Source organism: Macrotis lagotis, chromosome 2, assembly GCF_037893015.1.
Source record: "Macrotis lagotis isolate mMagLag1 chromosome 2, bilby.v1.9.chrom.fasta, whole genome shotgun sequence".
Taxonomy (NCBI): Eukaryota; Metazoa; Chordata; class Mammalia; order Peramelemorphia; family Peramelidae; genus Macrotis; species Macrotis lagotis.
Window position 1 is genome coordinate 54,306,875 of NC_133659.1, and position 16,451 is coordinate 54,323,325.

General features: G+C 37.1%; 1 protein-coding gene across 1 annotated transcript in view; it reads right to left on the reverse strand.

Moving 5' to 3' along the window:
* SH2D1B (SH2 domain containing 1B) overlaps positions 1-10,172 on the reverse strand; it is a 37,305-nt gene extending 27,133 nt beyond the window's left edge. The window contains exon 1 of the mRNA XM_074221856.1: positions 9,922-10,172. Within this exon, the coding sequence (XP_074077957.1) occupies positions 9,922-10,055 (134 nt within the window). The 5' untranslated portion in view covers positions 10,056-10,172. The remainder of the gene's footprint in view (positions 1-9,921) is intronic.
* Positions 10,173-16,451: the final 6,279 nt, after the last annotated feature.

Genomic DNA, 16,451 nt, shown 5'->3' on the forward strand with positions numbered 1-16,451 from the left:
TTCTTTTGACTTTGTGTTATTGTTTATTGGTGTCTCATGGACTCATTAGCTTTCACTAGCCCAATTAGAATTTTTAAGGAATTATTTTTCTCTATGAGATTCTGTACCTCCTTTTCCATTTGATCTATTGTACTTTTCTCCAGTGAATTTTTGTGCTTCTTTTACCATTAAGTTAATTCTTATTTAACTTTTTTTAGGTTTTTGCAAGGCAAATGGGGTTAAGTAGCTTGCCCAAGGCCACACAGCTAGGTAATTATTAAGTGTCTGAGACTGGATTTGAACCCAGGTACTCCTGACTCCAGGACCGGTACTTTATCCACTATGCCACCTAGCTGCCCCTTAATTAACTTTTAAGGTGTTATTTTCTTAAGTATTTTTGGTGCCTCTTTTACTAAACCATTAATTTGCTTTTCATAATTTTCTTAAATTCTTTTGCCATTTTTTCCTCTACCACTCATCTGTTTTTAAAACTTTTCCAGGAATTCTTGTTAGGCTTGTATCCAATAAGCATTTCTCTTTGAGGCTTTGCTTGCATTTGTTTTTTTCACTGTTCCCTCTTGAGCTTATATAGTGGTTTTCCCTACTATCAAAGTAACTTTTGAAGGCCAAGTTCTATTTTATGTAGTTAGCACATTTTTCCAGCTTATTTCTTGACTTTGAACTTTAATTTAGAATTGAACTCTGTTCATCTGAATCTCTGTCCCAATCTTTTTATTACTATTTTCAGAGCTAGTACCAGAATCTAAGGTTTTAGTGATGATAAGATGGTGTTCTCCTGGGGAAATGTGATTACTCCTCTCTTGGTTTGTACTTTGATCTTTACCCAGGTAGGATCCTTACTTTCCTGTAGCTCTAAGTGCTAGAGATTCTCTTGACCTTGAATTATGACCAGTTTTTCTGCTCCTTTGTGACCTAGGTTTGTGTTCTTCTTCTTTACCTTGGAATTGCGAATCTGAACTATGTATGGGAAATAGAATTGCCAATTGCTAACTGCTCCCAGTACCAGGAAAGGATTCCCTTTAATCTCTCTCTGACCAGTTGTCTGACCTCCTTACTGTTTCTGAGATGAGAATTGCCTGCCTTATTTGACTGCTTTTCCTGATGGAGGCAAAGAAAATGGGTCTGAGACATAAAGGGATTGTTCAATTCCACTTAATAAGCATGAGTCAAACATCTATTGCACATGCATATAAAGCATAATTCTGGGTGAGAGAGATATAAAAACAAACAAAAGAATATTCCTACCTTTAAGAAAGTTTAAACAACAGCAACAACAACTCTTCAAAGTCAGCAATTCTGGACTTAGAAGGCTTTTCCCCATAAAAACAATATAGATGGTTTGGTACCAAGGAAGCCTGTGATCACATATCAAACCAATAGTGTATATGGAAGGACAGGAACCAGGGCGATATAATAGCAATAACTAATTTCTACAGTTCTGTAATAGAACTCTTGTACATCTTACAACATTCCAAGGAGGAAGGCAGTAAAAGATCACTTTCTTCATTTTATAAATGAAGAAACAGACCCAATAAAATAAAACGACTTGCTCAAGAAAGTAAGTGCCAGAGTTCACATTATTCATAATGGACATTTATGGAGCACTTTGAGAATAGGTGATATTTACATTATTTTGAGTCTCAAAATAACTTTGAGAAGATGTTACACTTATCATGATCTCCATTTTTACAGTTGAGCAAACTAAGATCAGGAAAAGTTAAATGATTCCCTGAGTGGGATTTGAATTCATGTATGTTCTGACTGCAGAATTGTCAATGCTAGCTTTCGCACACTGTCTCTCTGTCTTCAGAGCTTTCACTTCAGATACATCAAAGACAGCCCTCTGCTACTGCTGTGGCCCCAGGAGCAATAGAATGGTCCTCCAGCACTGTTTCTCCAGTCATGACTGGGTCAATGAGGAACCTCTTAGTTCTAAAATACTGCTAGTCATTACTTTTTACCTTTGATCCTAAAATACTCTTGAGGCAACTAGGTGGCACCTGAAGCCAAGAAGACCTGAATTTAAATCCAACCTTAGACATGTACTAGCTTGTGTGACCCTGAGCAAGTCACTTAGCCTCTGCTTCAGTTTTATTTTTTAATTTGCAAAATGCAGAGAATAATAGAACCCCAAGTAATTGTAAGGATCAAATATGATAATAGTTGTAAAGTGCTTAGCAGAGTGCCTGGTCCATAGTAAGTACATTTGTACATTTTAATTGTTATTATATAGTTAATTCTAATGCTGTCTAATGGTAGTCTGTACAGTGCCTAGTAGCTAGCAGTGGACACTTTTAGAGCATTTTGACATGGTAGGAGGCAAGGCAACCAAAGAGCACAACTTACAACTCCATAAATGGATATAATGAGTAGTGTTAGCTCTACCACTTATCAGGAATGGTGATTCAAAACTAAAGAAGGAAAACAAAGAACTGTGGTCCTCATTAGACACTGGAAAGAACAATATGTAATGTTTCTCTGTGACACAGTGGTGACTGTGCAGGCTTACTTACAATTACTTATAATGATTACTACTTTAACATTTTAGATATTTCTACTCCCCATTTCCATACCCACCATTCTTATACCTCTACTTAATCAGTGCCTACTTAACTTAGGCAATACTATCCTAACAGAGGTCTTCTTGCTTCAACTCTTCATTTTCCAATTTGTCTTTTGCTACCATAATAATATTTCTTATCTAAATCTTTTATATTTTTATCTTATCATCAGTAGCTTCTTGGATCCTACTAAGGCTCTTTCTGTGTTTCAGATAAAATAACTTACTCTCCTCCCTCTCTTTACCAGTTGAATTAATACCTACCCCTCCTAAAAATTAACATCTTCCCCTCCTAACTCAAAATTCATCCTCCATGAAACCTTCCTTTATGTATCTTGTTTTTAACTTTCCTCATAGTCACTTAAGACAATATTTTACACCCTTCAAGGGGTGCATTTATTGTTTATTAAATTTATAAAATCCTTCTTAGATGTTTATGCTCATGTCAAGTGGTGCTTCTGGAAACTTTTGGTGCATTGACAGGATTCAGTTTTAAGGGAATTCTGATACAATTAATGTTGACCCCCTACTCGAAAGTCATTCTGGGAAAATCTGAATTTTGTTTGATTTTAACTTTCCCCTAGAGAAATATTTTCCTTCCTCCTACTTCAAACAACAAATTCTAATATACATTTGGATATAAAACATGTTACAATGTGTATAAGGAATAGTCCCAATTAGCAAGGAATTGGGCACTTCTGATGAATATACAAAAAAAGAGGCATTTACAGTCCCTGCCCTCAAGAAACTTTCAACCTCAAAACCAACTCTTAGTAGCCTGAAGAAGCAGGAAACCTCAGTGAAAACAGCTTTCATGGGTCCTCTGCTACCTACTTCACTTTGAGGACTAGCTCCCCCACTTTCCAGATCTCTATAAGCCTAGGCTGTATCCTTCTTCCAGAATGAAAGCACACACAGAATCTTAGCATTAGAAAGAACCTTCAGATCCATACAATATGACTCATGTCTGAATAGGAATCCTTTCTACAACATACCTGTTGACAAACCATCTTCAGTCCTTCACTTAAAGGCTTTTGAGAAAGAATCTTCTTCCTAATGAGGTACCTTATTTCACCTTTGCAGAGCTCTAATTATTAGGGTTTTCTCCTAACACTGGGCAGCACAGCACAGCACAGAAAGGCAGCAAGTTGGACAGGATGACTCAGCTCCAGGTCCTTCTTCTGACCCAGACTGACTGTGCTGTGACCCAGAGAATCTATGAATTTGTATTTAACACAATACAACACAGACAATGTGAATTTATGATTTTCTCAGTCCATGTGTGACCAGCAGGGAGTTGTTTGCCATCTATAGCTAAGCAATTTACAATCTTCATTTCATCTGATCTTCACAACAACCCTAGCAGGTAGGTGCTATTATTACCTCCATTTTACAGATAAGGAAACTGAGGCAAACAGGGTTAAGTGACTTGCCCAAGTCACACAACTCCTAAGTGCTTGAAGACATATTTGAACTCAGCTCTTCCTGCCTCCATTCTCAGCACTCTCTCCACTAAGCTGCCACTGTTCTAGATGGCTTTCTAAGATGACAAGTTTTATAGAAGTTCCTGGCTGCATTGGTAAATAGTTTCCTAATCTGGAACTTCCTATACCAGAGAAATCACCTGTCCATGCCCCCTCCCTGTCCCTTTCTTGCACCAAGACTATCATTGTCTTTTTGTCATTTCTCTCCGTTGTTTCTTCTTGGCTGAGAAACATTTTTTTTAAAAGGACTGCACATTTTCCATGGAAATACTTGAACCTCCTTGGAAGCTCTTGTCTCCTCCATCTCCAGTCACATTAACCAACACTCATTGGGCAAAATCCTTTTCTTTTCTATGTCCTTCCTAAACTGAAGAACCAAGAACTAAGCACAATATTCCAAATACAATTTGGACAACATTGGGTTCTCACTTCCCTGTTTCTTTTCATAACAATTGTATTAGCCATACTGAATAATGGAGACACAAAGGTAACAAGGTGCATTTTGACAGTACTTTGCACCTTGCTAGGTGTTTTCCAAATATTGTCTCCTTTGGACCCTATACCATCCCCAGGAAATTAGTATTGTTGTTATTCCCATTTTACAACCAAGAAAACTAAAGCAGTGTCTAGTCACATAGGTGGTAAGTATCTGAGGTTGGATTTGAGTTCAGGTCTACCTGACACAAAGTCCATCATTCTCTCCACTGCATCACCTAGCTATCTCTCTTAACGAAGCTTAAATTGTTTTAGTTTTTAAGAACTCTATTACAATTTCCTTGAATTTACAGTCCATGAAAAGCTTCAAACATTTTACAGATGCCTATTGTCTGGCCATGATGCCATCTTATTATATTAGTTGAAATTTTCTAAACTCAACTTTATGACTTTATATTTTTCCCTATCTAATTTTGTTTCATTAGATTTCACCCAATGGTCAACCTATGAAGGTTATTTTTGATCCTGATTCTGTGTACTGGTTAACTATCTTGTATTTTAGTACTGGAACATCAGCAAGTTGCACAGGTAGGCTCACTTCTCAACTCTGCACTCTTGTACTCTTATCATAATGATTCCTGAGCTCTATGCATTTTCAAAACTTTAAGATGTTGGATGTCTAACTGCCCTGCTATTTCCCTACTTCCACCCCACACATTTCTAATGAATTCCATGACACAGGTCTTATGCTATTAACCCTATATATGGCTTGGCTTCTTTTACCCAGCTATGTACATTCTCCAATTAGTGCATGCAACTTGGGAAAGCTCTAAGCTGCATTTTTTTTGTCCTGTCTCTTGAGATGATTATAAGTATCATAATTACAGGACCCATCATGTCTATATTTTTAATCTCCACTCTGAAAAACACATACTCAACATTAACTTCAGAGAACTGATGTGAAAATTTATCTCTGTCTTTTTGGCAGTGTGGTGGTAGTTCATATATAAATGTTGAATGAAGCTCTTGGACCTGGTTAAAGTGTTGTTTAGTATTTTATAACTACATTTCACTGTATAGGTATCTTGATGGATGATTAAAGAGCTGGCCATGAAATGAAGAAGAAATGAATTCAAGCCCTGCCTCATACCCACACTGGTTGTATGACCTTGGATAAGTTTCTCTATACTTTCCAGTCAAAGACTCTAAATCACAGAGAAAATGCTGGCTTTGCAGGAGCTTAATGAAAAAAAGTGCAAAAGAAGGTGGCTTAGCCCTACCTGATCTAAAATTATATTATAAAGCATCAGTCATCAAAACTGTTTGGTATTGGCTAAGAAATAGAGTGATGGACCAGCGGAAAAGACTAGGTGTAAAAGCAGGAGATGATTATAGTAATCTGCTGTTCGATAAACCCAAAGAGTCCAGCCATTGGGATAAAAACTCCCTCTTTGATAAAAACTGCTGGGATAACTGGAAGTTAGTATGGAAGAAACTTAGATTAGACCAATACCTAACACCCTTTACCAAGATAAGATCTGAATGGTTACAGGATTTAGACATAAAAAAAATACTATAAGCAAATTAGAAGATCAAGAACTAGTTTACCTGTCAGATCTATGGAAAGGGGAGCAGTTTATGACTAAGAAAGAATTGGAGAACATCACCAAAAACCAATTAGATGATTTCAATTACATTAAATTAAAAAGCTTTTGCACAGATAAAACCACTGTAACCAAGATCAAAAGAAATGTGGTAAATTGGGAAACAATCTTTACAACTAATGATTCTGACAAAGGACTCATTTCTAAAATATACAGAGAACTGAGTCATATTTTTAAAACAAAAAGCCATTCCCCAATCGACAAATGGTCAAAGGATATGCAAAGGCAATTTACAGATGAGGAGATCAAAGCAATTCATAGCCATATGAAAAAATGCTCTAAATCATTATTAGAGAAATGCAAATTAAAGCTTCTCTGAGGTACCACTTAACACCCCTCAGATTGGCCAATATTGCCAGGAAGGATAATGATCATTGTTGGAAGGGTTGTGGAGAATCTGGGACACTATTACACTGTTGGTGGAGCTGTGAACTCATCCATCCTTTCTGGAGAGCTATTTGGAACTATGCCCAAAGGGCAACAAAAATGTGCATACCCTTTGACCCAGAAATACCACTACTGGGCCTATATCCTGAAGAGATGAAGACAAAGGGTAAAAACATTACTTGTACAAAAATATTTATAGCAGTCCTGTTTGTGGTGGCAAAGAATTGGAAATCAAGTAAATGTCCTTCAATTGGGGAACGGCTTAGCAAACTGTGGTATATGTATGTCATGGAATACTATTGTTCTATTAGAAACCAGGAGGGACAGGATTTCAGAGAAGCCTGGAGGGATTTGCATGAACTGATGCTGAGTGAGATGAGCAGAACCAGAAAAACACTGTACACCCTAACAGCAACATGGGAGTGATGTTCAACCTTGAAGGACTTGCTCATTCCATCAGCGCAACAATTGGGAGCAATTTTGGGCTATCTGCAAAGGAGAGTGCCATCTGTATCCAGATAAGGAGCTGTGGAGTTTGAACAAAGTTCAAGGACTATTCCCTTTAATTTAAGGGAAAAAACAGATATCTTATTGTCTGATCTTGTTACCTCTTAAAATTCTTGTCTCTTCTCTAAGGATATGATTTCTCTCTCATCACACCCAGTTTGGATCAAGGTACAACATTGAAACAAAGTAAAGACTGACAGATTGCCTTCTGTGGTGGGGGGGGGGTGGGGGGAGGGAAGTAAGATTTGTAAAACTCAAATAATATCTTTAATAAAATTTAATTAAAAAAAGAAAATGCTGGCTTTGATTAATAGTAGAATTTCACATACCATTGAAATCATATTTAAGTCCAGACATTATTTATAGTTCTTTGTTACAAGGGTGATGTCTAATGGTGGGAGAAAGGTAATGATATAGAGGGGGTGGTAGAAAATGTCATTAGGAAAAAACTCCCCTAGCACATAGCACAGTGGTTTCACACAATAGCATCTAATAAATATTGCATTGAATTTAGAAGGAAGAACTCTCTGTGGTCAGAAGTGACATGTGCTAGAAGTGGTTTGCTTGAAAAGATTCTGAATAGTTTATCATGAAATCAATGGACAATAGGACTCCCTGACCAGCAAAGTGTATCCCACAGGTCAACATATGGCTAAATTGAAGATTAAAAAAGAACAACTCATTGAGATGAGTCAACTGAAATTCTGACAGAGATGGAAATAGTAAGCTTGGAGTGGTCAATTAATGTTGATTTATGGGAAAATAGTGCATAGTTCTAGAAGGTTTTGTAGTAGGCAACGAAGTTAAGTGACTTGCCCATGATCACAAAGTTTGTGTCAGAATAAGGCCTTCTGATTGAAGACCATTCTTCTACCATTATCCAAAGGTGTCTGGCAAGTTACATCCTGGCATGATTCACATATGATGATATAATATGAAGATGGAAATAAAGTATCTGAGGGTACTGGGAAAACTCTTTTTCATGAAAGAAATTTAAATTATCTCTATCACTTAAGGTTCATAGAGTCTAAATGATTTGCCCAGGATCATTCACATGGTAAGTGTCAGAAGTGGAGATGGAACACATCTTTCATCTTGGGCACATGGCATCAAGAGAAGAGGACTTTCCAATTGACTCCAGAACTGCTTGAGCTATCTGTATTATTTGTAGCTATATCCATAAAGGGCCCAGAACTCTATCCATTATTCCATGCTGGTACAAGGAACAAGAATATTATTTGCAATAACAACAAAAGTACCAGGTTGATAGACAATTGCAAATTCTATATGGGTGGACCCTAAATGTTGGAAAGTTGGCTATTTTCTTGGAACTTAGAATATACTTTCCCATAGAAATTATGAGCTACATAAGCCAATCCATAAAAGTCCTTATCACTTACAATGTATTTGTGATATAAATAAAAAGACTCATCTATTAAGTCTAGTAATCAGTAAGTAGGAAAAGGACAATAGTTCTCTTTTTCTAGAGAAGGGCAAAAGTTAAGGAAGACATATTGTAATTAAGTCCAAATGTCTAAACTTTACCTGAAGGAGAGTATCTTTTAAGAATATCTTGCTTTAAAGGAGTATAACTAATAGTGTATCCCAGACATGGAGCATGGGCAGCTTGTACAAAGATGCAAGGACAGTAGGCAGGCTGAGTAACCTGTCTGCATGGCAGGTGGAGTGCAGAAGGTGCCTGACACAGCCAGTAGGAGGAAAGATTATCTCTCTCTGGGACATCCATTAACTTGGCATTTCTTATTTAAATCATATAAAGTAACAAACTCCATGAGAAGGCAGGTAAGAATTACCAGAAGGAAGAATACCAGATTTGGAGTCAGAAAATCTGGTTGAAAGCTCTGCCTCTAATACCCTAGGCAAATCATTGAACTTCCCTGAGACTCAATTTCTATATCTGTAAAATAGAATTAATAATAGTTGAGGGTTGAGGCAAGGTTCAAATGAGATTAGAGACCTTTCATTTCAAATTCCCCCACAGTACCTAACTGACATAGTTCTCCTAGCACTCCATAAATATCTAGTGAATTATTTGAGAAATGCCAATGAATTTGAAGGATTTTTTTTTTGCTACTAGAGACATTATCATTGCAAGATTAAACTGGGGGTGAGGCCCTTAAATTGCAAAATAAGCAGAAGTCCAAGAGAGAGATAATCCTTCCTCCTACTGTCTGTTCCAGGCACCTTCTGCACTCCCCACTGCCATACAGACAGGTTGCTCAGCCCACCTATGATCCATCTGCTGTCCCTAGGCCTTTATACAAATTGTCCATGCTCCATGCCTGGGATACACTTCTTCCTCACATCTTCTACTAGCCTAGTGTCCTTCAAAGCTCAGCTCCTAAATGAGACTTTTCCTTATTTCTCCAGCATCTGTTGCCTGTTCCTCTTCCCCAATTGTTTTATATTTACTTTGAATATATTTGGCATGGAATTATATTCTGCATCTATGATATCATCTTCTAAGACAGACACTTCCCTCCACTGATCCAAATAAGCAAATTTCCCATAAATAGTCTAACTTAAAGAGAAACCAGAACACTGAAAGGATCAGTAAATGATTTCATGAGGAACAGGGACTAGAATGCATCAGAAACAGGCATAAAGCCTCCTTGATGTTGCAAAACCAACTCTTTCCTATGACAAAACCTGCCCCCCCCCAACTCCGAGATAATGTTAACCCTCTTCCTTCTGTCCCATTTCACCCAGGTGGTTTGTAGCCATTCCCCCAACCCCGGGATTTCCCAAGTTCACTACTATTCTATTCTTAGCTGGCTGATCTTAGAAAAATCCTGAGATGCTAGGGCTGGAGGCAACCTTACATAGCACATTCCAATAGCAGCAAAGAGCAGAGACCACTTACAAGACACAGAGGCAGAGCGCTTCTGGTACTGACTCGCTGTCTCTTAAGAGAAACTTGCCATCTTTCCCCTCTTGAAGCAGTAAACTCTCACAGGCTTGTTTGGTCAGACGGCCATGGTAATAAGGTAGGTCCATGAAGGGAGCTCCTCGATCCTCGCTGGCGACAAGCTGTGACCTGAGGATGGAGCTGTGAAGCAATCACTTAAGTCTCAAATCTAGAGCAGCAGCTTCTTTTACAACAGTGTATTTGTATATTTGTGTGTGTGTGTGTGTGGGGGGGTGAGTTTGGGAGGGTGAAGCCTGACCTGATACAGGAAATGCAAAAGTTGAGGGTGAAAAGGAACTACTACTTCTTCATAAGGGGGGAAAAAATCATATGATTTTTATAAATTAACAGCTCAAATGCTTTGACTTAAAAAAATCCAGAGCTCTAAGCAACTTCTCTGTTGTGGTTTGAGAATTTTTGACATTGGGGAGAGAATCACAAATGTCAAGGATTCAAAAAATAGCCATGGCTATATCCTTCTAGGGTGACCCTGGAAACGCTTTGTGTGCTGGACAAATTATCACAGCATTATAGATTTAGGATTGGAAGGGATCTTAGGGACTATCTGATCAAACCCTCTTCACTATACAGATGAAGGAACTGAGTAGTAGTAAATGGCTAAAGGAGGAAACTGACCCTGAACTTTGCTTCTCTAGGCCACAGGGTTCTCATCTTATAAGGTCTCTAATGTCCCTTTTCATTTGTGATCCTAAGTTGCCAAATACTTCCCTAAAGTTGATGGGGGAGGAGTAGAATAAGAAATAAGTTTGAAAGGAAATTTAGCAATATATAAGAAAAGTTGCAGTTTGATTACATCCTTTAGCCCAGTGATTTCCACAAGGTTAGGCTGAACTAATATAATAAAAATGACATTTCCACCCAAATTAAATTACTTATTTAAGTGCCATACCAATCAAACTATTTAAAAAACCCTATTTTACAGAGCCAGGAAAAATAGTAACAAAATTCATCTGAAGCAACAAAAGATCAAGAATATCAAGGGGACTAATGAAAAAAATGCAAAGGAAGATGGTCTAACTGTATTAGATCTAAAATTAAACTATTAAGCAGTATCATCAAAACTGCTTGTTATTAGTTAATAAACAGAGTAATGGATCAGTGGATTAGGAAAGGTACAAAAGAAACAACAGTAAATGACTGTAGTAATATACTATTTGAAAAACACAAAGCTTTTAGCTTCTAGGATAAGAACTCACTATTACAGCAAAATCTTCTGGGAAAACTGTTAAGTAGTATGGCAAAAATTAAGCATAGACCCACATATCACATCCTATGCCAAAATAAAGTCAAAATGGGTACAGGATTTAGACATAAAGGGCAATATCATAGATCAATTAAGAGATCAGAAATACTACTAGATCTATGGAAGGGAGAGAAATTTATGATCAAATAAAAAATTGACTACACTATAAATTGCAAAATGGATGATTCTGACTATATTAAATTAAACATTTTTGCACTAATATAACAATTGTAGCTGAGATTAGAAGGAAAACATAAAGCTGGGAGATAATTTCCACAGTTAGGGGTTCTGATAAAGGTCACATTTCTAAAATATATAAGGAATTGAATCAAATTTATAGTTACAAGTCATTCCTCAATTGACAACTTGTCAAAGGATATGAACAGGCAGTTTTCAAATGAAGAAATTGAAATACATATAGCCATATGAAAAATACTTCCAATCATTATTAATTAGAGAAATGCATATTTTTTTTTGCAAGGCAATGGGGCTAAGTGACTTGCCCAAGGTCACACAGCTAGGTAATTATTAAGTGTCCGGGGTCACATTTGAACTCAGGTCCTCCTGATTTCAGGGCCATTGTTCTAACCACTTGTGCTACCTAACTGCCTCAGTAATACATTCTTCATATCATTTATCATACAATTTACAAATATATCTTCTACCATAAATTTGAATATAAAGAGCCAGGGCTTTGCATAGAAGGCATAGGTTAGGAATTATTCCAGACTGAATAATGTGTGTCACTTTAAGTCACTTTGAAACTAAGGTCTTAGATGAATCAGAATTAGAGGATGATCTTAGTGTTTTGCTTCCTTGCTCAACTTTTTAGAAAATTTTCTTATCAGAATAATAAATTGCTAATACTTAAAGGCACTAAAGCTCAAACACCTTCATTTTATAGAAAACCTCTTCAAACATTTAATATCTAGTAAGCACTGTGCTAAATTCTGTGAATACAAAAAGAGGCAAAAGACAGTCACTGCCATGAAGAAGTTAAGATAACATGCAAACAAGTATATCAAAAGTAAACTATATTCAGAATAAATAGGGCATAAATAACAGAAGGAAGGCAGTAGAAACAAAAGAGAAGATGACATTTTAGCTAGGATTTAAAGGAAACCAGAGAGGTCAGTAGTCAGAGAAGAGGAAGGAGAGCATTCTAGGCATCTATACTTGGGTCGCGGTTCAGCTCAGGTTTGGCCATTCAATTTTTCTCTGTTTATTCTGTTATCACTGTGAGCAGCAATTTTTAAAAATTTTACATAGTCAAAAGTGTTTATTATCTTTCATGATCTCACTATACTTAATAAATGTTTGTTAAATTGCTTTGAGGAATGAGAAAATAAGAAACAGCTAAATTCTTAACATGGTTAGCTCTGAGAAGAGAGAAAAAAGGGAGAGGTTGAAAGAAGGAATGGAAAATTGGATAATTTTGAACATCAAATATGGAGAGCACTGCTGGATCCTTGGAGCCTGGTGCTCTACATCATTCCTCTTTCTGTACATGGACAAATCATCTGGACACTTTGGTCCTTAGCAGCTTGATCTCTGGTGAAAAGTTGGCCCCTTTTCCCACATTTGTTAATTTGTTAACAGTGACTATAAAATGTTTTCCCCATAAACCTAGGGCACATTTTCTCACAAATACACCCAGCATCTGAGGAAAGAATGATAGTGAGCACAAGTGGTCAAAACAAATTGCTTTTGTTTGGCAGGGGCTCAGTGTCTTTGTTCTTCTTGTGGGATCCTCCTGCAACTCCCCCAAGTGCACCTTGTTGAGATGCATTGTGGGAGCCAGAGAAAAAAATTCCATTATAAACATCAAGTTCCACCTATCCTATGTGAAACTTCCATGTGGCCAAAGGCTATCCCTGGTACATTATCTTCTTTGTTCTGTTTCTATAGATAACCTGGCCTGACCCAAGAATGGGTACAAGGATCTAACATTTTGTTCTGTTACTGTCCAGGACTGATCTTCTATCAGTAAATTACCCTAATTAACCTAATAAACCCTAATAAATCTACATAAATCCCATGCTGCAAGGACTGTTCTTTTTCTTCAGTATTTCAGTCATCTCTCAAAAGTTGTATGGCCCAATAAGTGGCATCAACAGTGCAGAACAGATCTTGCATCTTTACATTTGGCATTGTCAGCAGAATACCAAAGAAATAGACATAGGGAGAAAGGCCTCCACAGGGAAAATCCCTGCCATCCTCACCCCTAGGGGAAACGTGGCTCTAGATTACCTTAGTTGATCACCCACATCCCAGGGCCCCTGTCACAAAAGAACAAAAATGCCTGGAAAATGTACTTTGACTTGTGCCTTGTCAGGTTTCCTTGGGGAGAGAGGGTGGGAATCCCATATATTGCTGATTGTGTTGCTTAATTGAAGATTTATAACCTAGAGAAGTTTTCAATGAAAGTTTTCAATCCTGTTGAGAGACTTTGAAACAGAATAAACTCAAGGTAAAAAAAGGCAACTTGGCTTTTTTTGCGGGGAGGGGGAAGACAAAGACTGATATAGAGGGAAAAAACAGAGTTTCTCTTCTCTCCCTCCCTCTTTTTCTCACTTTGTCAGAGATACAGAAGAGAGAAACAAACAAAAAAAAAACTCAGTGAAGTGAAGATTATTTGGGAAGGGTCAGATCAGAATACAAAAAAAACCCCAAGATAAGTCCAGTTTTAAAGGGTAATAATTTCTTAGGTTGTGTTTTTGTGTGTGTAATAGCATGGCTTTTGGAGGCATCTAGTGAGGAACTGAGAATAAGATTTAATATCTGAAAAGTCTTGCTAGTAAGGAAATATAGGGGCCACTATCTCACCACTGTAGTTTTCTGTATGTTTTTCTTTCCTTATGTTTGTGTGTCTCTCAAAGTCTGTGTATTTACAATCATGCACATGGAGCTGGGACAAAAAAACTTTGCTGGCAAATCTCTCTATACCTTGTGAACCAGCATTTCCCTGGGGAGAAAAAAGAATATTAACCTCTATAAGTTTTCAGAAGGATTCTTCCTTCTAGATCCCTGAATTATGGCCAAGGTTCAAGGAGTGTGGAGGGAAGGAGAGTTAAGAAGAGAATCTTTTCCCTCAAAGCATACAACAATTTTATATTATAGTCTAGTTATGTAAATTCTCTGCTGTGAATTCTTAAATTTTATATTTCTAGAAATGCTGTAATATTCTAGCAAGTGTGCAGTTAACATTTTTTAGAATTTATTTTGAGGGAATTAAGAGAATTTTCCCATCCCCCACCCAACGACAGAGAAGAAGATCATCTCACTAATTATAAAAAGGCAGGAGGGGTGGCTAGGTGGCACAGTGGATAGAGCACCAGCCCTGTAGTCAGGAGTACCTGGGTTCAAATCCGGTCTCAGACACTTAATAATTACCTAGCTGTGTGGCCTTGGGCAAGCCACTTAACCCCATTGCCTTGCAAAAAATAGAAAAAAAAGGCAGGAGGGTGGGTATTGGTGAAGATTTAGAAAAAAAAAATTAAATTGGCACTTAGAAACTGTCAATTGTTAACCCTTTCCAGGTTTACAGAAAAAGAAAAAAAGATTTCTGTGAATCAGGAAATAAAAAATAAGTTGAATTGGAACATTTAGTTAGATGCTAAGGGTGTCTTACAAACTAAAGCTAAGTATTGTTTAACTTAAAATTGAAATTGGTGTGCAGCTTTTATTTTTTTTAGGTTTTTGCAAGGCAATGGGGTTAAGTGGCTTGCCCAAGGCCACACAGCTAGGTAATTATTAAGTGTCTGAGATGGGATTTGAACTCAGTTACTACTGACTCCAGGGCTGGTGCTCTATTCACTGCGCCACCTAACCATCCTGGTGTGCATCTTGAAAATGAAATTTTGCTCTAAATTATATGACTCAAAAAACCTAAAAAAATTATATGAGATTCCTACCCCTTTCTGTAAAAAGATTATGTTCAATTTGAATTTTAAGAACTGTCTTGTTTCCTCTCTTTGCAAAGAAAAACTCAACTATTTTTCAGTACACTTGTGTAAAGCCCCTAAAAATGTGGGGATTCTTTCCTTTGGTAATCTAGCATGCAAATTTATATCATGTTTCAAGAATAGTTTTTCATGCCCTGGAAAATCCAAGTTGTATAATAAATGATAATTTTATCTAGCCCTAAGCTGTGATTAATTGCTATTTGAGGTAAAATCTCTTGGGACCTGTCTCAGAGTTCTTGAGTCTTTGTTGCCAATGCAATTTCTGTTTAAAAAAGAATGAGAATGGTGCATACCTATAATCTCTGCTACTAGTGAGACTGAGGCTAGAATATAACTTAAACTAAGAATTTCTGGGCTTCTAATCAATTAGAAGTCCATACTGAGTCCAGCACCAGTATAATGAGTCCTGGGGTCAGAGCAGGGGTAGGAATTGAGCTGCCCAAGAAAGAGGGAATCCAGGTTGGAAATGGAAAAGGTCAAATCTTTCATATTAATCAGTAATAAGACTGAGTTTATTGAGTGGGCTACTGTACTCCAAATTATACAAACTAGGAAAGAAGGAAAAAGAGAAGAAGGGAAAAAAAGAGAAAGGAAAGAAGCAAAATAAAGAAGAGATGAAGGAAGGATGGAAGGAAGGAAAGAAGAAAGGACACAGGGGGGAAAAGAATATGAAGAAAAAGAAAAAAGAGGAGGGAAAGGAAGAGAGGGGAAAAGGATGGAAAGGAGGGAAGAATGAGGAATGAGTTATGATGGAGTGAGCAGATTCCATTTTCACTAGCAAAACTTGATTCAAATAAGAATTATAAGACACCAAGTTTTCAAAAAGTAAAACTTTATTTGTAGTCAAAGTTTTATTTGGTATAAATCAACAAGAAGAAAAACTGCCTATTGGGGTGGCTAGGTGGCACAGTGGATAGAGCACCGGTCCTGGAGTCAGGAGTTCAAATCCGAGCTCAGCCACTTAACCCCATTTGCCTTGCAAAATCCTTAAAAAAAAAAGAAAGAAAAGAAAAACTGCCTATTATTTGAAAAAGATTTGTATCCTTCCTAAAGGGACTAAAATTTTTTTAAAAATCATTTGATGACATTGACATGCACAGCAAACAAATGAAAAAGGAGGTGGTTATATTCAGAGATATCCGTAATTTCATCAAGATACATGCTGAAAAGGAATGGCAAGGTTGATGATTTCTCAATCATCTACTTTAAAGTATTAAAAAAAAAACCAAACCCTACTATGGCATCATCATTTGACA